This window comes from Macrotis lagotis, chromosome X (genome assembly GCF_037893015.1).
Source record: "Macrotis lagotis isolate mMagLag1 chromosome X, bilby.v1.9.chrom.fasta, whole genome shotgun sequence".
Taxonomy (NCBI): Eukaryota; Metazoa; Chordata; class Mammalia; order Peramelemorphia; family Peramelidae; genus Macrotis; species Macrotis lagotis.
This window is the reverse complement of record NC_133666.1, coordinates 201,985,387-202,011,954: the sequence shown is the minus strand read 5'-3', so window position 1 is coordinate 202,011,954 and position 26,568 is coordinate 201,985,387. Positions and strand designations below refer to the sequence as shown.

At 31.7% G+C, this 26,568-nt stretch overlaps 1 protein-coding gene across 3 annotated transcripts in view; it reads left to right on the top strand.

Annotated features, from left to right (window-relative positions):
• EFNA5 (ephrin A5) overlaps positions 1-26,568 on the top strand; it is a 317,972-nt gene that overhangs the window by 48,794 nt on the left and 242,610 nt on the right. The window contains exon 1 of one of the 3 annotated variants that reach the window (XM_074205236.1): positions 2,179-25,483. The exons of the other annotated variants lie outside the window; for them this stretch is intronic. Within the exon in view, the coding sequence (XP_074061337.1) occupies positions 25,425-25,483 (59 nt within the window). The 5' untranslated portion in view covers positions 2,179-25,424. Of the gene's footprint in view, positions 1-2,178; positions 25,484-26,568 lie in introns of those variants that run through there. 3 annotated transcript variants of the gene reach the window in all.

Sequence of the window (26,568 nt, the reverse complement as noted above, 5' to 3'; positions counted from 1 at the left end):
ATCAGTTCTTGCCTGGACTGTATCCACCTAATTGGATTTCCAACCTCATTGCTCTTATTTGGATCTAGAAGTGGGAGGCTTCTCTTCCTTTCCTGCTTCATAATTGGGAAAAAAATATCAGAGAAATATTATTTCACCAGCAATGGACCTACTTACTGATTCCTAAGGGTGGAACTTCTTTCTGGCTCCCCAATGGGACCTTGAAGCTTCCATTTATTCAATATTTTTCATGTGTCTTTACCATGCCAGATGATAGTCAAGCCCAATGTGGTCTTCTCCCTTTCTGTATCCATCCTATAGGCAGCTGTCACAGTAATAATCCTAAAGCACAGGTGTGAGTTGCTTCTGAGATAAAAATTCAAACTTGTCTCTGACACATAAGGACCTTCACAATCTGGCTCTAACCTATTTTTCCAGACATTTCACAGTCATCTCCCTCATATGTGCTCCATTTTAGTTAAGTTTAGTAATGTGCATCTTTTCTTTCCTCTCTGTACTTTTACACAGACTGCTCTCTCATGCCATTAATGCTTTCCCTACTCACTCTGCCTCTTGGAATTCCTTCCTCCCTTCAAGGCTCAGTTCAGGTTCCTCCTTCTAAAAGAATATGTTCCTGATTCCACCAGTAGTTGATGCTACTTACTCCCAAATATTTTGCATTTATTTTGAATTATTTATTTTTAAGCATATTGTTTTGCTACATTAATAACTCCAAGAGGATAAAAGGTTATATTTTGTTTTTCTTTGTAATCCTAGTGCCTGTTACATAATAGGCTCTTATTTAATATCTATTGAATTGAATCAAATTGATATAAGGAAAAGGAAACCCCCCCCATAATTAGAATTAGACTACCCTCATAAGAGTAAGTATTTTCTTGCCAGGTATGTTGTAATGGGGATTCCTTTTATTAAATGATTGGTCTAGATCGCCTGTGAAATTTCTTTTGTTTCTAAATTCTTACCAACCTCTTGGATTATAAGAAGAGATGTGACAAAGATTTGGGTGAATTGAAATATAGATTGCACTTATGTCTGTTTATAAGTGTCCTACTTGTCTAATTATTAAGAGAATGACTATTGTTCTTGTTGTAGCTATTTCTATTTTTTCCTTGCATAGTTTTTGTTATATAAATATACATAAAGCATATTCTTCATATTTGGACTTTCATTTTATTGATAAGATTAATTGTTATGTGAAATATTTTTTGTGAAGGCAAAGGGAGAAATAAGTAAATAAATTATGGTTTATGCTTTCTGAATCAGATGTTTGGATATTTCGATCAATTCCTATCTTCCCATTCCTTCCTTTTCTCATCCCATCCATCATTTTCAAGGAAAATGAATGATTGGGTAGTTAATGTTTTATGTGCTGAATATGGTTGATTCCATGATCCTTTCCTGGCCTCTCAGAAAATTATAAGCCCAAGAAACATCAACTGCCTATGTTACTGTAAAAAATAACTGATTATATTAATGTTTGGATGCAAATGAGTTGTTACAGCAAATTAGTCAGATTTAAAACACCTGCTAATCAAGAAGCTTTTACAGTGCTAGTCCAGAGACTAGTAATCCAGGCAAACTAGTTTTCTGCATTTAGATAATTTTTTTTTCTCAAAAAGTCTATAAAGTTAGGGACAAAATTAAGTATTTTAAAATGACTTGATGTTCATCTTATCATTAATTCTATCTTTTCCTTTTAAATCATGTGTGACTGGGAGATATTTGCAAATATACGTGAATGCTCTGCATCTTAACCCACAAAAATCCTCTGGACTGTTAAGGGATTTTCTTGTTTCCTTTATAAGAGAATCAGAAGTACTTAGGAGAAGATGAGATACTATACAGGTAAATGCATTTACAGGTAAATGCATTTCTTCTTTTCTTTAATTGACTTATTTTATATGGATTATTTGCTTGTTTATCCTGGTTTAGTGATTAATATTGAAGAAATAATTGAGTTTTCTGTGATATCACTGTCACAGCTATGCAAATGTGAAACAGATTTAACAAAAGCATAATTTAATTTATTGGTTGTTTGTAATATAAATGCTGACAGACTTCCCTAGTTGATGGTGAAAGTAAATGAAATTTGTCCAGGATGATTAAGAGATGGTTTTGGCATACTACCTGGATTTGTTGGGGGGGGGGGGGGCGAGGGGGATGGGGAAGAAGGGAAAAATGTCAAAATAGTTATAAAACTAAGTATTAATATTCTTCATAATTATCAGTGAATCTGTACATCTCCAATAACTCTGATCTTTGGAGATAACTCAAGGAAAATTAGTTTCAGTAAAGTAGTTTTTGTTTTATATTTAAAAAGCAATTTGAGGTTTAACATATAGTGTATTTGCCAGAAATTTACTTGTGTGTAGTGTCTTTGGATAGAGCTCTTTTGGATTTCTTATGGTTGGGAAATTTGTTTGGAGACATGAAATTTTATTCTGTTAATATTATTTTCCTTTGCTCTAATACTGTAACCAATCGCAAAGCTTACCTCCAAAAGAATTATACCATCCCCTCAATCCATTATCCCTTTTTTTTTGAAAGGCAAATGGAGTTAAGTAGCTTACCCAAGGCCACACAGCTAGGCAATTAAGTGTTTGAGGTCGGATTTGAACTCAGGTACTCCTGACTCCAGAGCTGGTACTCTCTCTCTACTGCGCCACCTAGCCGCCCCAATCCATTATTTCTTAATACATTTCTGCGTCTCTTCTCAGTAGTCATGTAAGCTCCAAATTATTTTTTTTCTTCTAAACCAGGTGTCAATCTCTCAATGCAGACCATACCATTTAGAAACACTATCCGTTTCTCTCTACCCAACAATATCTCTTTGGATGACCTTATAGTTGTGATGTGGGCAGACTGTTTTTCAGCCAGTAGCAGGTTAAGCAGATCTGAGTGAATTGTGTGTGCTGAAGTTTTAATTGCAATATCTTCCCCCCCCCCTCCCCATACTCTCTTCTGATGGTAACAAGGTTCCTACGACCTCTCAGATTCTCTACTTCCTCAGTATATTTGACTCCTCACTCAACTGAAACTATTTTCTTCAAAGATATCAAAGCTCTCAATTGATTACACTCTTTTCTTGGATACTTAATCTCTCTGCACTGGTGAAATTAATGTAAGAGTTTTAATTATAAAATCTCTTATATTGGCATACTTGAAAATAGAATTTTCTAAACTTTAAAACTTTTCGTATTCAAGTGTTTCAGTTGATTTTGAACATATTTGTTAAAAATATAAAAATGTAAGCAATTTCTGATTAGTGTGCAAGAACAAATGATTGACACGAGGGAAGATGGAAATTTACTAGTTGTATTAGAATAAAAATTTTTGCATATTGGTAAATAGGATTGAAATATCAGCATTTTGAGTTAGTAAGCACAGTTAGAATTGTGCTTCTATTTGGATCTATTTGGATTTACATGACATGAATATTAGATATTAAAAGAATATTAAAAGAAACTTCACTTATAATGTGACATTTGTATTACTGTATCACAAAATTAAACCAAGATTCTAAAAAAGGAAGCACATTTAAAAACACTGCTGACACCAATATATGTTTCTATTATGAATAAGGCAAATATTCCATCTGTGTCTACAATTTTTACTTTTATCTAAATTTTATAACATATATGATGATTTGTGAAATAATTTGTGAGTAAGTAAATATAGATTGGGAGGGCATGCTCAGAACTACTTTTGCTGAAAGGGTTTGTGATCAAAAAAAGTTTGGAATCTACTTTTCTAGACTGTAGACCAAATTTTGCTTGTTAACATGTTCTAGTACAGGATAGATACTATTATTATTATTATTAATTTCTATTTTCATAGTGATTTAAGATCTATAATGTGCTTTACAAACATCTCATTTGATTCTCACAACAATAGAAAACTGAGGCAGAACTAGTTTACTTCACACAGCTAGCAAGAGTCTGAAGCTGCTTTGAACTCAAGTCTTTCTTGACTTTAGTTCCAATGATCTAACCATTGTACCACCTAATTAGACAACCTGAATAGTCAATTGAAACCTTTATCTCTGGTATCTTTTTCTGTACTCCTTTGGGGAAACTGTTTTTGTCATAAATAAATGTCAGAAAGCTCACCTTAATCTGGTGACTCAGTAATTGTTTTCTGAGTTTTTTCCTATTAATTTATTGGGTAGCCAATTCATAATGTCTCTTGTCATAGACTAAAGTGTGTTGTTTAATTCTTTTCCTCTTGCTGAATATTACAATCCCTTTTAAAATAATGGGCAAATTTTTCTGCCTCTCTATCTCTGTCTGTCTTTCTCGGACTCTTAAACTTTGGTGTACTAAAACTGTATCCACACTGTCATCCCAAACCTGACATTTCTGAAGATTATGCCAAATGTATTTTCTGACATCTTTCAGTTGATTCAAACTGAGAAGTAAATCTTATCTTTTGATTTGTCAGTCTACTGACCTGAAGAACACAGTTATAGTTCTTTATGAATCATTTGATGTATAGAAACCGAATCACTGTTTTTAAGTGCTGTCAATTAGTGGTGTTTGGAAATGAAGGGAAAGTCAATTCATGAGGCTGTCTGTCGTAAGTTAATGTAACGAATGTTGTTTAAAATGAATTTCACACTCAAAGTAACATGTTACTAACAACATTATATAAGACTAAAATAACTCAAAACTTTGTTATCAAATTGTTATCAAATTTTTTTGTTATTAAAAGATAGTCTGTATGACCCAAGTCATTCTTTCTTGGATTACTTCATTTGTTTCATTTAGAAAATATGTTAGCATTTCTTACAGTGATGAACATTGACTTTATTTAACCTTAAATATTTAGATTATATTTATAAATACCATGGTTGTTTTTCCATGATGTTTCCCAGATGTTCATTCTTAAAAACTAGATATTATCTTGATTCTTCCCTCTTCTACCTACTTCCAAAGTAAAAGTTATGGTTGATAGATTTCTTGGATATGCTTCAGTAGGTAGGAAGAGAAGAGGATGAGGAGTGGTGGTTGCTAATTCTGCTTTTGAGCTAATGGGAACCATTCTTACTCATGTCTCTAATTCTCTTTTTCCTTTCTCCTCTACTCCCACCTCATTGAAAAACAGACTTGTAATTGGGCTTTGGGGCTGGAATCCTGAGAAAGTTGTCAGGGTTAAGTGGGGCAATAACATTTGCAGTTGTTTAGAGAGATACCTTTTACCTTTTAGTTTTTTCTTCCTGAAAAGTCTATTGCCAGTATAGTTATATCTGCATTGAAATCTGACCATGAGACCAAATACTGTACTTTTGGGTCCAATAAATCCAACTTAATTTTTCCTGTTTTAGTGCCTTAAAGATTTAGTACATTAAATTTTTTTTTTTAAATTTGGATTTTGTTAATTGTGCAGTAAAGGGTAAGCAATAATGACTTACAGTTTCTATATTTTTAGGATCTTTCTCCCCAGATATTATATAGTGCTTTGTTTTGTACTTCTCAAATGTTATCATGTGTTTGTTATATATTAAATTTATCTGAATGTATTCTATAAGCTCCATATGGGTAGGGAATAAGTTATACTTAAACTTTGTAAATTTACTAGCACCTGGTCTGGTGCTCATTGAGGGCATTTTCAGTCAATATAGACTAATTTAATGTTTGGTAGAAGTAAATCATAATTAGCAAGGTACAGTTTTCTCCTTATAGTTCCATAATTAAAATCAAATGCTGCTTTAAGAGACAGATTTTAACAATAAAGGTAAAAATAAAAGCTAATATTTATATTAGGGGAAAACTGAGCAAATCTGATAGTTATCCTTGTTCATCCTTTTAGTTATGAAAGATATTTGTTAGTTAAATAAACCCTTATGACTTGATTAAAGTTATTTGGTAAAATGTGATACATAAAATTCAAATGTATTTTTATTTATTAGTGACAACTAATGAACAGTTTTTGGCATGATCCTTTAAAGAAATAACACATTGGTTAATAAAATAAAACAGGAATTGTTTAGAATAAAGACCTTGATTGGAAGTAAAAAAGACTTAATTCAGGTTTTAGTTTTTCCATTCACTATCTTATGCTATTCACCATATTTTGACAATAAAATTACTTAGTCCTCTGGATGTTAGTTTCTTCATATGTAAAATGAAAGAGTTGAAAAAGATACTCTTAAAGCTCTAGTATAACCTAACATTAATTTGTCTATTGTTTTTCTCTACCATGGACATTAGTTGGCTTTAGTCTTTTGCCATAATGTGTAATAATAACACAATATGTATAGTTTCTGACTATTTAATGTAACCTATAGTTTGTGGCATAACTAGGAAAAAATCTACTAAAGAAATGTTCTATAGTGCATTCAAACTGATTGCATTTCAAGGAAAGAGGTTTCTGATGATGGATTCAAATAGTGGTTAGTCAGATTTCAACTAAGTGTAGCCTTTTGAGTCCAAAGAGTATTTTTCTTTTTTGGTATTTTCTTTAGAAACCTGAGAGGAAAGGATGCATAATGGGATCCCATACTTGTGCATTTCAGCAAAGATCTAATCTTTTTGAATTCATTGCTTGTGAGTTATTATTTCTAATCATACGCTTGATTGACTCCAGCTAAATGACTGCCTGACTGAAAGGCAGGGGTGTTAAATCTAAAACTGTAAGTACGTATTTTAACTGAAAATAGGGATCATCACAGAATGCCTTCTCAATCAGTGGTTCCTGACACCCCTCTGAATATATTTTTAAATACAAATTCCATTGCATCCTTATGTAGGAACAGAGCATCACAGAGCATGATTGAACTCTGAGGGAGCAGATTGAAACCCTGGAGGGAATATCAAAATGATAAAACTGAGACTTCAATGGTGCCACAATGAGTATGGTTAGTATGCTACTTTAGGCTGACAAGACAGTTAGGTGCCCCTTAAAACTCCTTGCTAAGATTACCATGTCATTTTGAAGACTTAAAAAAAGGGAAAAAAGGTTAGTAGGAGAACTGTTATTTAGAAAGATGATCCAGACTCTTCTATACACTTTTTACCTTAAAACTCAACACACGCATTTTTATTCATAGATATTCAACAGCAAGAAATGGAAGAACCCAAATAGCTCATTTGCCTTTTTTTTTTTTCAAAATAAGGCATAATAAAAGATAAAAGTTCAGCAAGAAATCAGCTGTAAATCAGCTTGTTCTTTTACAAAATATCTTTTTTGCAAAGTACTTAATCACTTGCTTAACCACTTGACTAAATTCTTTATATCAAATTCCCTAATAGGGTGTGTGTGTGTGTGTGTGCTTATTTAGTGGAAATGATCACTGGATCATCATTAGTGGAAATTATTCCTTGATCATCATTCTTCAGATTCATTTTTTAATAAACAACATAATTATAGCCCCAATATATGTTGAGTTGTTCCCTCATGTTTATACTGATAGACTGAAATTAGTAGTGAGGAGTTACTGTCTAAATATATGTGAAGATATTTAGTAATTGAGTGTATATTACCTTCAAAATAAAGAGTATTCTTCAAATTGAATTACAAAAAATATTCTGATAGAATATATGCACCACCTTAACATATCTTTGAGGGCAAGAATAGTTGCATTTTTGGTTTTTTCTCAGACTTAACAAAGTGCAAGGCTCATATTAGGGTTTGCTGAATGTTTGTGGATTGAGTGATTAACACATTATTTTCCTACTTGACCAAAAAAAAAAGTTCTTCAAGTTAGCAAAGTTTCACTGTGTCGCTATAATGGTTATCACAAAAATAGCTGTATATTTTAGGGCCTTTAGGGGTCCCACATTCCTTGGAGTAGGGAACTCCCAAAAGAAAATTCCTTCTACAAAAGAGATTAGTAACTGTTTTTCAGTGGTTATTGACTGGGCTAAAAGTTTAATTGACTTGCCTAAGAAATAAGCATCCAGAATTTGGCAAAGACAGAACCTAGGTCTTCCTGCTTACGAGGATAATAGATCTTTTCTATCCATCTAGGAATAGATGACATCTAGTCAGAATTGCATCTTAATAACATTTATGACATTTGAGATACTTAAAATTTATGAGTTGTTGCTTCAGTTTAAACATTTAAAAATCTTTTACAAATTAAAATTTAAAATAAGACATAAAAATGATCAATTCAAGGACACCTATCAAATTCTGTGTCAGGTCTAGAAAGAACTGAGAAAATGGAGTTCACTGAAGTCTGAGGCCTTGTTCAATTGTGAAGCTTTATTCATGGTAAATTGAGAAGAAATGATAAAATACACACACACACACACACACACACACACACACATATACACAGATTGCCATTTTATGAAGGTTTTTTGATGGTAAGCAGGAACAGGTGCTAAGATGGCTATGAGTCCTCTAGGGATCAAAAGGTTAGACAAACTGCCCCAAGAATTTATATAGTATAAGTGATCTTCATGTCAATTTAATTATCCTTATATTTTATGAGATAGTCAATCAAATTGTTTAGAAATCTTATGGATTTGGAAGATCTTAAAGCTTTTAGTATAGAGTTGTGATTGAGTTTGTTTGGTAATCATTCCTTTTGAGATTTTTTTGTAAAAGTGATAATGCTTTTAGAACTACAGGACTTCCTTAGTGCCAGAATGAGATTTGATCAAGCCTTTTATAATCCAGTGAAGAAATGCCATTAAAATTAATTGTGTTCATATGAATTTACTTGATAATTTCATAATCTCTTCTTGGGGTCTTTATTTTGATTTTTAATATAACACTTCAACTTTTATATGCTTTAAAATGTTTAAATAGCTATAAATCATTGAAATTATTTAATTTAGTATACCTAGCCCTAGATATTATATATATATATAAGATATAAGATATATATATCAAAATAAATGTATCAAAATAGTTATATCACTCAGTCATCAATTTATAAAAGAAAACACAAATTTTCATTCTCTTCCTTTCTGGTGACAAAAATAACTCAAGTTAGAAGCAAGAAGAAAAATAATCTTTAACATTTCAAAAAACCCCAAATGTTTAGATCTGTTACTTTTATGAATGCCTTTAGAAATGCACAGCTAGCAAATAAATTAGCATTCAAATTATATTGAGGGTTAATAAAATATCAGAATATGCAAATTATTAATATTATTTATTTTTCAAGGCAGAAGAAATTATTGTTTAGGTAGTTTTTTAACAGTTTTAGAATTATCTATTTTTTTTGTATTAATTGGTTGATATTTGAAGGAAATTAAGTACAGTTTGTATCTTTTTTGCAGAGGGATGAGCCCATCACAAATTATATATGGGGTACCTTTTGCAAATTTTTCTTCTTTTATTTGTGTAAACCTGCAAGATTCTTCTCTTTAGACTTTATTTTTCTAAGATGATTCAGGGATCTTATTATTAATCTGACACAAAATTTATTCTTTTATTGTCTTGTTCTGATAGCAATTCATTAAGAGGTTTCTGATAATATTAATATAATGAATGACAGGAATATCAGAACTTACTGTTTCTATTGAAAAGGACTTTTTACTCTTGTTGCATCTCTTTACCTTGCATTGCTCTCATTTTTTTTTGCATTTGTGAAACTTTAAAATAAACGATTTCATGAATAATTTTTCGGTTATGTTCCACCAAATTGCCTAATATTGATATTTTATGATGCCTCTTGTATTGTATTGTAATATGAATTTTCCATAATCACATGCAAGATCCAAACTAGTCTTATTGTTGGATAATATTTGACAATTTCTAGATTTTTAAACAAAACTCAATGAAGGAAACTACAATATCGACCTGATTTTTTTTACTTATGATATGCAAGAGTATTTATGTTCTAATAAAAATAAGGTTTTCCCATAATCATCATCTTGAAAGAACAGCTTTTAAGTTTAGCAATCCAGATAAAACTTCTCAGATACTTGACTATTTTACTGATATTTAATTATATAATTTTATAAGATTTAAGTTCAAACTGTCCCTTAATAGAAAAGGCACTAATTTGAATCCATATTCTTATCAATGAAATTTAATTTCTAAGAGCTATTGAAAATGAATTTAAAAATTAAAGTTTTATTGTATTACTTATTTTAGAAAGAGTTGTGATGCACATGATTATCAAAAAGAATACATATCTTATAGAGATACCTACAGTAGTTAATTGTTTTTAATTTAATGCTTTGCCTAATAATGAAAGTAAAATGCTTTGCAAAACCTCAAAGCCTTTATAATTCAGTACTTTTCTTCCTCCTTTTTCTTCTTCTGCAACTACCTCAATAGTTACTACTGTTATAGGGAATGAATTTTTTTTAAAAGGATAAACTCAGAAAAGTTTCCTGGTATATTGATTGGGGCTTCATGGCTTCATCTCCCATGACATTCCAATTTTATTTATCATCAGCAACTTTTTTATATGGTTAGCTTTGAAAATATTATTAGCATAGTGATTTTTTTTTAAAGATCTGATTCAAACATGCAATCTCAAACTTGCTGCTTTATTTTAATAACCTACTTGATTATAGGTCAATAGATCCAATAGACTGGTTAATTTCATTATGCTCCCTAAGCAATAATTATGACTCTAGTCGCCTTTTTTGGCAAATTGATTTTCTTAAAATTGTATGAAAGAATGTGAATTTGGCAACACCTACTATATAGGAAACTATATACACATATAGGACTATTATATAGGAATATATATATATGTGTGTATACATATATATATATATATATATATGTGAAATATATACTGTTATAGGAAATGCAAATACATGTCCTCAATAATAGGAAAGGACAATTCATACATAAAATAGACTATATATATTTGTGTATATCTCTATCTGAAATTAGGAATGATCATGTTTTTACAAAAGAAAATTTTTTTATTCATATTTAATTTTATTTTTTAAAAATTAGTATTTTATTTTTGGAAGAAAATTTTAATAGTAATTCAAGTGGTGTTTGCAAAATCATTCTGCTGGCTCATTTTAAGTAGAGGTAGAACATATACTAGAAGATACTAGAATCAATGACAATTGATTATTCTCTAAAACGGGAAGAAAAAACATGAAACAGGAAATAAAAAGCATATAATGAGTTAATAAGGACACAATGCATGAAAAATTTAAATATAGTCAGATTAGCCTAAATTAATTTGCTCTATTAAAGACTATGCTAGAGTGAGCACAATTTCCAATAGCAGCCATTTTGTCTTTTTTTGTCTGTGTGTGTGTGTGTGTGTGTGTGTGTATCATTCAATTTTTTTAAAACTGGAGATTTTCCTGTTTTCCTTATAATCTGGCTTTATTTATTTGATTTACTGTTGCAATATCAGTGCTTTTGGCCTGAAACCTTAAGTTATGAAACTGAGTTGGCAAGTAGCTAATACTAGGTAAATGCTAGGTAGAGCTTTATGTGGCATTTCATTCAAGGTTTTATGTCTGTCACTGTCCCACTTTCATGCTTCTTTGAGTATGGAAATGATTTGAGACAGAATATGATTGGGAATGGACAAAAAGATGAGTACTCAGCTCTTGTGACCATATATTGCATCATCACAAGCATCTCAAACTGATATTTTTGGAATGCATTGTACAGAGGGAATAAAAATGAGAGAGCTAGATTGAAAGCTGTATTTCCAGAAAATTCTTTACTCATTCTAAGACTTTTTTTAGTATTCCATCTTTGAAAACATTTTTGCACCTTAATTCTAGTAGCATATGATCAGTAGTTATTTAATTCCTAATATTGGAGTGATAAAAATGTAAATTACTGAGAGTCGAGATAGTTTTGCTTGTTTGTCTTGTTCTTAAATTTTATAATAGAAACATTGAATGCATGGGCTAATCTTAAGGTATTCAGGTTTTTTAATAAATCAATCAAATGATAACTATTCTCCAAAAGGGAAAGGAAAAAAACATGAAACCGGAAATAAAAGGCATATGTTGAGTTAATAAGGACATAAAGAATGCATGAAAAATTTGAACCTAGATGGATTAGCCCAAAACAATTTGCTCTATCAAAGGCTATGGTCTAATTTGTACCAACAGTTTGCTAAGAGAACTGTTCTTGGACTTTTTTTGGCTTTTGAACGTATATTATGTGTATATACATTGACACATATATATTAGTACATATATTTGTGTGTTTGTGTATAGGTATATATGTGTGTATATTCATAAATATATATAAATTAGGTGTTGGAATTATTGTGATATATTATATATATATATATAAAATTATGAGGGGGTATATATATTATATATAATTTAATATAAATGTTTAATTTTTAAATTTTTTTTTTTACTTTCTAAGCAGTCAGCTACCCTTGGAATTCTCACTAGAAATTAGTATGTTTAGTCTTTCTTTGTAAATGCTACTCTTATAATACGCCTGAAAACTCTTTAATATTATAATAATGTTAATAGAAATAGAAAACTCTGAATTCTTTATAGATGCATAAAGAATTGTTATTTCTCTGTGACCTGAAAAACTCTTCAGTCACTGTTCTGGTTCTTTTAAAGAATGCAGGTCTGCCATAATGCTTTGTGTTTCTTTAAACACTTTGCTAACTATTTTAAGATTGGAAATAATAGGACAGAATTAAATTCAGGTTATATTTTGAAGGACGAATGGGACTTTTCCCCCTCTTCATCCAAAGGGGCAGTATTGTCTAGCTTTCCTTTTTAAAAGGGAGGCGACCTTGTTGATGAATAAAAATTATAGAATAATATAATTTTTCACTTATTCAGTGTCTTCCACCTTGTGATGTTGACCTTTTGAAAATAATAAATGGGATTTGTTATCACCACCTTTTAAGAAGTACAATTCAGTCATAGAATTTTAATTGTTTGTTAATGGTGGTACTTCTGGTAGTTGAAAGTAGGGAACTGTCCCAGTAGAGGGAGAACGAGTAAGGCAGATTGAAGAAGAGCTAGTTATGTGGTATGATTGAGAATCTTATGACTCGGAGTATATCGGAGATAGGGTGACACATTGATTAATTTGAAGAAAATATTTAAAAGATTCAACTTCTGTTCTCCTAAAGTAGTTTGTAGATGTTGAGTGGCTAATAAATATTTTCTCTAGAGAGAATATTATTTGGTTTGATTCTTACTCTAGGGTGATTTTGTTTTATTCTCTGAATATCACAGTATCTGCTATGTTTTGAGCACTGTTTCACTTAGAAATTATTTTTTCCTCATTTTTACTTGATTATATTATTTCTGCCACTAATATTTAGTGACTAAGAGAAATACATGAAAAGATTTACAGTCCCAGGAATATGGAAGTAGGGCAATTTTAGTTGGCATAAAATACAATTTTAATTATTAGTTTCATACATAATTTTAATAATGGTCCTTTTTTAGCCCTTGGTTAAGTGAATATAAATTATTGACTTTGAATTGTTTTTATTTTTCCTTTGTGTGATATTGAATACTGAAAGATTCAAAATTCATTTTTTAGATGTATACAAAAATTCAGAGTTTTCTGATGAGGATAACAGTTTAATAGAAAGTATTACTGACATAATCTTAAATAATTTCATTGTTTTCATACATTTTTTAGTTATTTTTTAAAAATATTTATGAAAAAGTTTTTTGTTCTTTTAAAATGATGACAATATATGAAAAGGGGTGTAATATAAAAATAAAATATAGTTATAGAAAGAAGGAACATTGATTCAATTCAAGACCAAGTATGAAAAGAATAAAGATGTCTATAATACTGTTCAATTATAGTAGTTTTATTTATTTTAACAGTTAAAGAAAAGGATCAAAAATTACATTCCTTCCTGTTACCTCCCTTTTCATTTTCAAATTGCTCATGTGAATATCCTCCTAGTTCCTTTTTCTAATTTAGAAATTTCCTTTCAAACCAGCCACTTGTTTCTGACACAAGGGGGTAAAAACTAGCTTGAGGAATGATCTACTCGTGTGATGGTCATTAGCACCATTAAGAATCAAGGATAAAATATTTTTTAACTACTTGACTCTTTTGCTACATGATGGAAAATCAGACCTGGATATGACTCTCTTGCACAATAGGAAGGTAAAGAACAAGCCTGATTCCCTTGCCTCTAATCTCAGCCAAATTATACTTTGTGCCCCTAGAAAATAAGCAGTTGACTGACCCAATAACAATGTTATTGGACAACTAATGCTTTCTAGAGGGAACATTTTGTCTTTAGTCTTGTTTTGAGCACTTACAATATTGCAAAGAAACAACTTGAGTTGACAAATAAATCAAAGGACACAGATACATATTCAGATTTAAACACACGCAGATATTCTCACATATACATGCATACCAAGGCATATTCTGTGGGACAGTAGCTATATGGAAAGGGCAAGTCACGTGGCCCAGTGGATAGAGCAGTGACCTTGGAGTCAGGACAGAGTTTGAATCTGATCTCAGACATCCTGAATGTCTGGCATCCAGGGCCATCTGCATTCCTCCTGATTCATAAATGGCCCCTGGACCTAGATAACTCTGGAGGAGAAAGTGAGACTGGTGATTTAGCATAGCCTCCCTCACTCAAATCCAATTCATGTTCTTGTCATGATATCACCTCCCTGATGTTAAGGACAAAAAAAAAATCACCATCAGCAGCAGCAGCAGCAGCTATACAGGTGAGACTACTAAGACTTTTCATGATATTTCAGTGTATGTCTGCAAGAAGGGGACAATTCAGGTCTTGAAAAATGCAATTCTTTGGTGAATGATGAATGGGTATAAGACTTAAAGTTATTTTTGGGTCTTTTGGCTGCATTGTGAATCTCTAATATCTCATTTTTCTTTGGATTTTTTCAACTTCTCATACTGGATCTAAAGAAATATATACAACTTGAAATAAAATGAGAGAACTAAAAGACACTATGTCTGCAGATGGTTTACAATAGTAAGAAGTTATAGGTTTATGTTAAGCATGGCTTGAGTTAGTCATTTAGGTTTCAGACTTTTAACTCCAGTTTACTTCAGTGTAATCATTATAGAGGGAACATATTTATTTATTTTTTGTTTTTGTTTTTGTTTTGTATTTTAGGTTTTTTGCAAGGCAAATGGGGTTAAGTGGTTTGCCCAAGACCACACAGCTGGGTAATTATTAAGTGTCTGAGACTGGATTTGAACGCAGAAACTCCTGACTCCAGGGCCGGTGCTTTATCCACTGCGCCACCTAGCCACCCCTGAGGGAACATATTTAAATGTTAACACTAATGATATGTTGTCAATCATATTAAGTGAAAAAAATGTATCCCTTCAGTTTGGAAATGCCATGAGCTTTGCTCCTACACTCCTATGTTAAAGAATGAACATATCCCAAAACTATAGATTTTGCAAGCTCTGATTTTTGATTCATCCTTGTCTGACTTATAGGTGTCATTTTTGCAGGATTGGTTTGGAAGAAGATAAGGATAAATAGTACGTCTGCTTCAGGTAATTCCCATACTGTTAGCAATGTGGTATTCTGTTAGACAAAAATATATTTCTTCTTGTCTTGTATTTCCATCCCCACCAAACAAAAAGTTGATTAAGAGTGGTGATGATTAATCAGCTCCAAACCAGAGAGCCTTTGGATTTTCAGCAGGTAAATTATAAAATTCAGATTTGTTATTCTTTCTCTCCAGATGATAGTAGATAAAGACTAAAGGCAGGACTGGTCTTTTCCAGTTTCTGTAATATATGTTAGTGATGTCAGAATTCCTTGGATTTCATGGAGTCAAAACAAAACATAATATTGGCATGTTGAAAGCTAGGAAACAAATGGATGATAATGAGAAAAGTACAGTTTTTCCTTAAGATACCTTTTCTCCCTTGTCAATTGTTGACTTCAAATGTTTATGTTGGAGGACTAAAGAACTCATCACATTGTTAAAAGCATTGTTGCTATAAGTTTGTGTGTGTGTCAAATCTTATTTGCGTTATATGCTTTCTTTTAACTTAGCCAAGCAGTATACTATTTGGAAAAAGTCTCAAAACAACCGTTTTATTAGCATTATAATATGTGTATATATATCCTATTGACTTAGTAGGATTTTAGATTTAAGGCTAAAAGAAACTTCTATTCTTCCCTTAATTGTAAAAATCCCTGTAATAATTATTATATGATATATAATATTATATAAGATTAAGTATCTATTATCAATAAGAGGTTGTAGTCTAAACTTTTCCATTTTGGTAATTATAGAGTTTAGGACAAAATGAAATATTATTTTGGGCAATAAGGTCATAGATTTAGGAATAGAAGGAACTAAGGGGTCATTTACATTAATATCCAGATAACCTCCAAGAACAAGGAACACTGAAAAATATTTCATAGCAGATCATTTCATTTGGAAAGCTGAAGATCAGTTTTTGGGGAAGGCAAATTTTTCTACTTTCCTACAACTATCATAGAAGGTAGAAAATGGTAACCATTACTCTATTATAATTGCATGGTCAGTATTTATAGCATATTAGATGTTCAAATTAGGTATATTTTTGGTTATGGGTTAAAGGCAAGGTGAGTGTATAAGTTAAAGCATGTAGTTTCAAATGGGGGAAAACAGTTATTTTTGCATTTTTAACTTACTTAAGTCCTTCTAGGAGCCATGGTTTTACTTATGTGGTTTATGCAGTAAATTGTATTATAGCAGCTTAGACTTTAGCAATCTGTATTCATTAAAGGAATTCCCAATCTGGTGGCTAGCCCTCTGCTGGAGAGATTGCAGAAAGAGGAAAATTAAATGGTCTAAGGTTGCAATTTGCAAGCTCATGCTCTGAAGAGATGGGTAAGACTATTTCAGGAGTTAAAGGGACACCTCATTTTAAATAATTATTTTTAAAATTATTTTTTAAAAAAATCTAAACTTAAGAAACACCAAATAAAATGAACATTTCCATATGTAATATATTCAAAGAATTTATTATATATATGAAACTGTAGATCTCTATTATGTATACTTTGCTCTTTTCTCAAATATATAATAAATTCAACAAGTAATTTTGAAAGTTGTCATATTTATGTTATTCTTTTTGCCTTCATTCTGTTTTCTTATATCCATTTCTATTTACTTTGCATCATGGCTATGCAGTTTCCTCCCTTTTCTCTGCTTGATGGCTATTGTAGCTTAGTTGTGCTTATTAAGTCATGATTTGGAGTCAATTCTACATTTTCCTGTTTAAAGTGTTAATAATGCTTCAGGAAGTCAATGAAAGCTGAGTAACTAAAATATATATATTGCAGATAAGGTCTTTTGTACTATGGTACTGCTAAAAATTTTTTTCAAAGGAGGCAGAACATTTCATTGTTACCATTGTTTTTTAAATACATGGAATGCAGGGATTAGAGTAGGTAGAAATAGGTTGAGTGCCAGCTATGCAATGGCTTGAAACATGAAGTCCATGTGTTCTTCTGTGTTGTCTCTTTTTTCTTATCTGTGTTTTTGATATCTTTCTCACCCTGAATTGACCCTAACTGATACTACATAAGGAAAAGGGGGTTTATTGAAAAAGGAATGAAACTTCATCCTCTGGGGAATCTAGCTTTACTCAGTGCCAAGAGAAGTAGATATTAGAAATGCTTCTCCTTTCCCCTCCTTCCTTTCTCTGCTTGTCACCCCCACCCCTTTTTCCCCCATCTCCAGCTTTAAAAGGAAAGAGAGTCTGCTAGTATGTACAATATGAGCCAGAAAAGGGGTCAGGGAGGGTAGGGGGAAAGAAAGGTTCTTTTAAGAACAATACATTCTCTGTGTTGTTCTAAATACTGTGTGACATCTATTCCAAGTTAAAAATTGAAATCCAAAACCTCCTGAAATATTTGTGGATAAACAGACCAGACCCTTTTTGCACCCCAAAAGGAAAAAGTGCTGGCAGTATGCCATGTAGAAATTTTGCGCTGAGACTTTGAAGCTGGCATGAGGGGGAGAGGTCAATTTGGCAAAATGATCTACTGCTCAAAGAACAAAAAGTAAACCTCAGATCCCCTTTGGCTTGGGTATATTGGCTTCTGCAAGAGTTCCCTTAGTTAGCATGGATTATAATTGGTTAAGCTACAATTTTCTGCCACATTATAATATTTAAACAAGGGAATTATATTATTGACTGAAGTTCTATTGCAATTGTCTCTACTTCCTAGAAAGTGACTTCTTTCTCAAGCATCCCAAGTTAGAGTGAATTGACCCTTTTTTTGAGTCTTACTTTTATAACATACACAAGGGGCTTTGAAGGGGGAGAAGAAGAGGAATATAAACACAGAAACCACATCCTGACAGCTGCCTTGAGTTAGCTCCATTCTTTTCCTTAGCTTCTAAATTTTAGAGTAGTTCTTAATTTGTCACACATGGCTCTTCTCCCAGTGGAGTTGTTGTCCATTTCCTTGCTGCCTTTATTTGATCCAAAGCAAATAATTAATGACAAATAAACCAATTTATGTAGCAGTCATACTTATGTTAATTTTCGGGTGTCTAAATGAAAAGAAGAAAACACTTCTTTTGCGACTATGAAGTAACAAGAAGTTCTGAACAAAATTTAGATATTTGTATTGATTGAAGGTAAGATCATAATTTTATGGTGAGCTTAAAAATCATAGAGTCATAGATTATCACTAGAAGGGGCTTTAAAAATATCTAGTATAGCTTCTTCTGACATGAGGAATCTGAAGCTCTGAGAGTTCAAATTCATTTATTCAGAAAGATATAGTAAGTACCTATTATGTGTTAGACATTGTGCTTAGGTATTAGAAATACAAAGACAAAAATACAGACACTTCCTCAAGTAACTTATATTCTGTTGAGGCAGATTTATAAATTATTAGAAAATTTATATATATATATATATTATATAAATATTTATGTAGGTATGCACACAATGGATAATATCAGTGGGGGTATCAGAAAAGCTTCAGAAAAGCTTCAAATTGGAGGTGATACTTGAACTGAACCTTATATACAAGTTAACAATTGAGAGGTGGAGGTTTAGGAAGAAAAGTCATTCCTGGCATGTACAAAAGCATGGAAATGGAAAATTGAATATTAAGTAGAGTGAACATCAGAGAAGTCAGTTAGTCTGGGTTGTAGTGTGTGAAGGGGCAATAAATGTAGAAAGGTAGATTGGATCCAGATCATGAAGATCTTTAAAACACCAACAGAGGAATTTGGATTTTAATCTAGAAATAAGATGCCTCCTTGAGACCCTTAAGCAGGTGAATGATAATATTCAAACCTATGTTTGAGAAATATAATTTTTCAAATGATAGAACTTTGAAGAATTTGAGGGGGGGAGAAACTATGTAAGGAACACAACTGGGAGATACTGAAATTGTCCAAGTTAAAGGTGATGAGGGCCTGAAGGAGAGTGATTTTACAGGGAGGGAGGGAAGGGAAGGAAAGGAATGTGCAAGATGGAGAAATGACTAAGTGTTGACAAATGATTAGATTTGGTATATGAGATAGACAAAGAATCAAGGATGATTCTAAGGATAACCTTGGGTACTGCATAATGGTGTCCCTGATGGAAAAGAGATATTGGGAAAGGAGTGGGTTTTGGGGAATAGACAGTTGAGTTGTATTTTGGTGATGTTGAATTTGAGATACTTCTTAGACAACTATTGGAAAATGAGCAGTTGGTGACATGCTGGATCTTAGAATAACTGGGGCTTAGTAATATGCATAAAGATGAAAATTGAACTCCTAGTAACTGATAAGTTAATGGAAAAAAAGGAAATATACAGAAGAAATTATATAATTGTAATAGACATTTTAAAAATAAGTTCTTGTTGATTTTTTATTTATTACCATTATTCCCCCAGAATATTCCTACCTAAGAGCCATTTAAAAATACAAATAGTATTTTTTAAAAATCAAAGAAAAACAAAAGGGAAAAAATCAGCAAAACTGATCAAGACATTGAAAAACTTTGGAAACATGTACAAGCAACACTTGTGGACCTCTAGCCTCTGAAAAGGGAGTGGAATGGGAGTACCACCTCATAACTTTTTTCAAGTCATGTTTGTTCATTATAAATTTGATTTTGATAATTCACTTGTGATTTTAGTGTATATGTGTCATTCTTTTTACACTGATGTAGTCATTTTCATATATTTCTTAGTTTCATTACTTCATTCTGATTCAGTTTATGTAGATTTTCCATGCTTCTCTGTATTCATCACATTTATCACAGGCAGTAATATTATTACATTTATGTGCCACAATTTGTTTGACTGTTCTCCAATCAATGGGAAATTTACTTTATTTTCATTTCTTAGCTATCACAAAAAGTAGTGCTATAAATATTATGAAATATATGCATTATTTTTTATCAATGATCTCCTTGGGATATAAGCTTATTAATGGAATCTCTGGATCAAATACTATGAACATTTTCATCATTTTATATGCATAATTCCAAATTGCTTTCCAAAATAGTTATACCAATTCTCTACCTATAATGCACACCTGAGTTTATCTTACAATTCCTTTATTAATAAATTAATTAATGACACTTACTATCTTTTGTCACCTCTGTTAATGTGCACGGTGATGTTTTGGTTTTCGTTCCTCTTATTATTTTAGAAGAAGCTAGTGATCCAGTGGATAGCATGCCAGTCCTGAAGTTAGAAAGACCTGAATACAGACTTGGTTTTATGACACTTATTTACTGTATAACACTGGACAATTTACTTAATCTCTGTGTGTTTCATTTTTTTTCCAACTATAAAATGGGGATAATTATATTTGCCTTGAAGAGTTGTTGTGAGGATAAAATGAGATAATATTTGTAAAAACCATTAGCTCAGTGCCTTGTATAGTGCAGACATTCTTTCATGTGGATGTTAATGCTTTGAAACTCCTTTGAGAACTGTTTATTCATATTCTTTACCTACTTTCTTGTTGGGAATAACTGTTGATGTGTATGTAAAGCTAATATATCCAAATATATTTACATATGTAATACATATTTCATATATATTTATACAGACATTTTTATTTATACAACAGATATTAAACCCTTATTAAAGAAATTCAATAAAAATAATTTTTCTACATTTGACCACTTCTATTCTTATCTAAAGTATAATAATTTTGTCTATGTAGAAACTTTACAATTTCTTGTAATCAAAGTTAAGCAATGTATGTTTTTTTAATAAAAACCCATTTAAAGAAAATAATTTTCTATTAAAAACTAAGTTTATTTTTAAAGATAATTTGATTTAGTATGCATTATAGTAACATTATAGTTATCTAATATTGCTAGGGAAAGAGGTATTCTAGATATCTAAAATTCCAGGTAAAGGATGTTTAATGAACTATCACTGAAAAGTGTAATTATATTAGATGGAAATTTTCCTAAATATTTTGGAAACATCAACAATATGTTATATAGAATATACTGAACATAATTTAACTTTTTCCCAGTCTTCATTATTAACATCATTTATGATGCTGTCAAAACGTGATCACCTAAAGCCCTTTAAAGTTAGAAATTAGTTTAGGACTATAGTCCAACACTTCTTGATGATATAAAGGTAACTCCAGGATTCTCTAAGGTTATGTGACTGGATGTGAACTCTAATAAACCTATCAAGCAAGAAAGCCTTTAAGTGTATCTTGATGATGGACTCTGAATATATGTTATCTAAATACCAGTCTAGCTAAGTTTGGAGAGATTCATTACCAAATGTCATCAGGTTTATGCTTTTAAAATTTTTTTTTTATTTCCAGCAGCTCATGCTACTTAGATATTAATGTATACTTAACTATTTTCCCTCATAATGATGTAAACTCCTTGAAGGGAAGGTCTTTCATTCTTGTGTATTTCCTGTTCCTATTTTATTGTTGGTATCTCATCTTTCTTTCCTTACAAGAGCATTTCATCTCACCATTTCAACCTAATTTTATCTCCCTTCTGTTACCTCTTGAATTTGCTTCTCAATAATAGCTAACATTTTATAGCACTTCCTATGTTCTGGGTGCTGTACTTAGAGCTTTACAATTATTATCTCATTGCCTCTCACATGACTCTGGGGAGAATAAACATTATTATCCCAATTTTGCATATAAGGAAACTGAGGCAAATAGCAGTTGATAGTTTTGCTCAATCACACAGCTAGTAAGTGTCTGAGGTTTTGAATTCTGTTTCCAGGCCCACTCCTTGGCATTAAATGTCCTTGATAAGAATGTTGAGAGAACTTGAGAACATGCCATATGAAGATAAGTTGGAGGAACTGTAGATGTTTATTGTGGAATAAAGCTACTTTAAAAATTATTAAATTATTAAATATTTTTAAAAATATCCCTCCAAAAGAGGTTTTAGACTTTATCCTTTTTTTCCCTAAATGATACATAAGGAATTATGAGTGTAAAGTTCAAAGAAATAGAATTAAACTTCATATTAGGGAAAAAAGTTCCTAATGATTAGGAAAGTGGACTGTGGAGCTTCAGGCATAGTCTGATTTTTTTTTGAAGATGTTGTAGAAGGGACTTGCCATTGCATATGTGGCTTTTGAAGTTGTTAACAATTCTAAAGTACTTTGACTTACTTTTAATGAATACACTATCACTTTATAGAAGTCATTGATGAAGACATTAAAATAGGGCAGACTGTAGAATATGAACTCCTCAGTAGTACTTGCTTAGGTCATTCCTTCTCATTGATATCCTAGTCTCTTAATCATTAGAGTCTGTATGACCTGGGGTCTGATATTTCTTCTAACATGTAAGGAATGTATGACTTTGATCAGGTCACATAAGTTCTCAGTGTCACAGGTAGCTCTCTAAGTCTTAAGATGTGGATAAATTTCTGATTTGCATAGATAGAGGGGGATTTTCCTTGTGAGCTTCCTGTACTGATTGGATCACAAGTCTACTAAAAAAATAAACTTACAATTCTCATCATTTTTAAAGGAAATTCTATAAAAGACTGAGAACAATTTGCTATCCAGCTATTATTCTTTTATATTTAATGTTCTGCAGTCTGTTGGAGAAGTAGGTAAAATGACTGGGTTTTTTTGGTAATTGAAGAAAATTGAAATATGAACTTATTTTCTGAAGAGTTATTAGAACATTTTTTACACAATTATAATAGTAGACAGTATGAAAAGGGATGTCATATACATCATTTTCTCACATGGTTTTAATCTCTTTCAGCAGGTCTCTATTTTGAAATGTTTAATTCCATATAGTTTGGATATTATCATTCAGTAAAACATCTTGAAAATATTAGCTTAAAATTTTTATGGATTAATTTTAAGGTCAATGATTGTGGGCAACAATTCTGATATTCTAGTTCCAATACCATTTATTTACTAAATTATCAAGAGTACACGGATATTTATATTTGTAGTGTGAGAATTTGTCATTAGTTCATCAAGGATAGTGAGCTTCTAGTATATAATTTTATCCAGCTGCTTTTATCTTTCTAGGTGACTTGTAGATGCCATTCTTTTAGCAACCTGCAGTATTAATGTTGCAGTTTTCACCACTTCATTGAATAATCTAAATTGGTTGATAAGACTGGCCTCCTTAAGAAAAAATATGCTGTAATTTACAATGGCAGTGACCTGATCCTGAATGGCTATCACTGAATCATATGTTTCTAAAAGTAAATCCACATGACTTAGTTCTTTGTCTGATAATTCTTTCTTGACATATTATTGGTTAGGATCATGTGGATGTGGCCTTTGGAGTACCTTTTGATTACGTTTTTGGGTCTTAGCCATTTCAGAGTACCCTCCAGAAATAAACAACTTTGGGTTTCATTCAACAAATCGCATCATGGATGCCTGTTATCAGACTTTTATATTGCTTTCTGAAATGAGATGTTTGTTTCAAATGTACTTTGTTACATGTTAGTCTTTTATATTGTGTGTTCCAAGAGCATTATTAATCCTCTTTCTCTTTTATCATGAGGAAATAATTAATTTTTAATGGTGCTCTAGGAAATGAAGAACACTGTATTTCATTACTATTGTACAGGAATTTGTTTAGATATCTTCTAGAATTGGTTTCCATTTTACTGTGTCCAAAGTAAACATTAAGATTGATATTACAAAGGATATTAATTTATCTGTGTTCTTTAGCTATGACTTGAAAATTATAATTTCTTAATTTGCAAAGTCAGCTAAATCTTTTAATAACCTTATGCTTGTTGTTTATTTTTGAAGACTAAGATTCTTGTATTACCTTCATTTTATTTAATTTTACCTCTAAATTCAAATGTAAAGACCTAAATTTCTATTATTCCTTGGTGCGCATTAAGAATTTTTTTTTACCTATTTAGTTCAAAAGACATTTTTATATCATTGGATAAAGTTCCCATAACATGAAGGAGCAGTCTAATATTTTTCCAGTAAAGTCATATAACTAGATGTTATCCATATTGATTAAGAGATTAACATCATGATTAGGTAAAACTCTCTCTTTTACTTAAAAGCCATATTGAGTTCTTTTCAGGTGTGATGAAAGGCAGAACTATAATAGGTTTTAAGCTATATCCCTGGAAAATGCTGTTTCATATCAATTGTTTTTGAAAATTGTGTTGGCATATTTTAAATAATATACATTTTCCACATAGACATCATATCATCTAATATTCTCATATTCTTGAGTCTATTTTATATATTTGGAATACCTTATGAAAGCTATGGAAATGAAACTGAATCATAGCTTGGCAATAGTCAGAAATGGTGATATAAATATTATGGTTCTTTCAGGCGGCTTCTTTGACCCAGGGCATTTTTGACACACCCATTTTGCTTCTCAAACAATATATTATTTTCCTAAAACATGTGTGTACATATATATATATATATATATATGTATATATATAACACAGGTTTTCTGAGCTATTTAAGCTAAGAATACCTTTCATAAAGAACATAAACACGTAATTGATATGTATTTGAAGAGGTCACAGATATTCGCATCTTTGATTAATAAATCCTTTTAGTAATAAATTCAGGCTTGAATTATAGAGGAAGATGGCTAGCATTCTTTGCTAGTGGGCATGATTTGAATGAAGATGCAAAGGACACTGAGAAGTTGAATAAGTAGGTGGAGAACCAAGAGTAGTGTCACAAAAAAACGAGAAAGAGGAGAATATCAAGGAGAAGGTAATAGTATCAAAAGATGCAGAGAGGCTAAGAAGGATGAGGACTGCGAAAATGCCATTAGATTTGAAAATTAACAGACTTGAGTTACTTTAGAGAGAACAGTTCCAGTTGAATAATTAGGTCAGGATCCATTCTATAGAAAATTAAGAGGAGCATGAGAGTAAAGGAAATGAAATTATCTATTACAGAAAACCTTTCAAGGAGTTAGCCATAAAAGAGAGAATTATGGGATGCTAGCTAGCAAGGTTGCATTATGATGTAAGTGATAGCTTTTTGAGGCATTAGCATATTTGTAGGCAGTAGGGAAGGAGCTAATAGACAACAGTATTGAAAGTAAGGCAGGTAGGATGACAGATGGGACAATCCGCTGGAGGGGATGGAATGGGATCTGTGCACCTACACAGTTTGTTTTGACAACAAAGCGGAACACTTCATGTGAGACAAGGGTGAAGGTGGAGATAGTGGAAGAAGGCTTTGAAGTGATGTAAACTGAGGGGAGAGGGAGAAGAAGGGAGCTATCTGTAAATGACCTTATTTTTTTTTTTATTGAATTATGAAGACATGTTTTCATTGGAAAGGGTTGAGAAGGGGAACTATGGGAAATACTAGTTGTAATAAAAGGGTTTGGAAAAGATGCTGACATTAGTAGGGTTAGTGAGTTAATTAGGGCTGTGTGAAGGATGGTCTTGCTGACAGGAGGGTCCATTATTTAAATAATATAACTTTGTGGGTATCCAGTTCAGTTTTATAGTTTTCTTCAGATTCATCACAACAAAACTTTAATATTCTCAGTCTTTGGGTCCTCTTTGGTAGTGGTTCATTGCATCCATATCCAAGCATTTCTAGCAAGTTGGTATTTTTAATTTGTTTTATTTCATCTTGTCTTCTTGTGGGCCTAGATAATGGAACACCATTTGTTCCATCATTATCTTTGTCTGACTGATCATCACAATTGTTTTGAATAGGGCTAGTTTTATGTGTCCCTGCCTATTTCTTAGATTCAGAGGAGCAGCTGCATCACATTGACCCTGGGACAGGAAAACAGTGGTATCTCCAGAGGTTAGTTGGCAAGCATATCAGAGTTCATTCCAGATTTAACATCTTCCATAGTCTTCTCTGGATATTTGAAGTCCCTTCTATATATCATCCTGCCTGGGGTTCCTTTACTTGGCTCTTGCCCCTTCTAATGACATGGGTAATGAGTTGAGCTGTAAAGAGACTATTTTAATTGATATTATTGTTATTATTGAATCTTAGTTTTTTTTATCATCAAGACTCCAGAATATTTGCCTGTTTTATATTCTTTCTTGTTATGACTTTGTGAACTGTATGTATGTATTAATATATATTTATTTATGTGGATTTTTCTGATATGTGATGTTTAGTTCTCAAATATTCAAATGATATGTAAGCATTCTTTCTAACAATGTAGAACACACCCTATTCATGCTTTCCTATCCTATGCCACTTATCCCATAGGATCTCCAAGGAGGATCCATTCAACATATTAGTCACCTTCA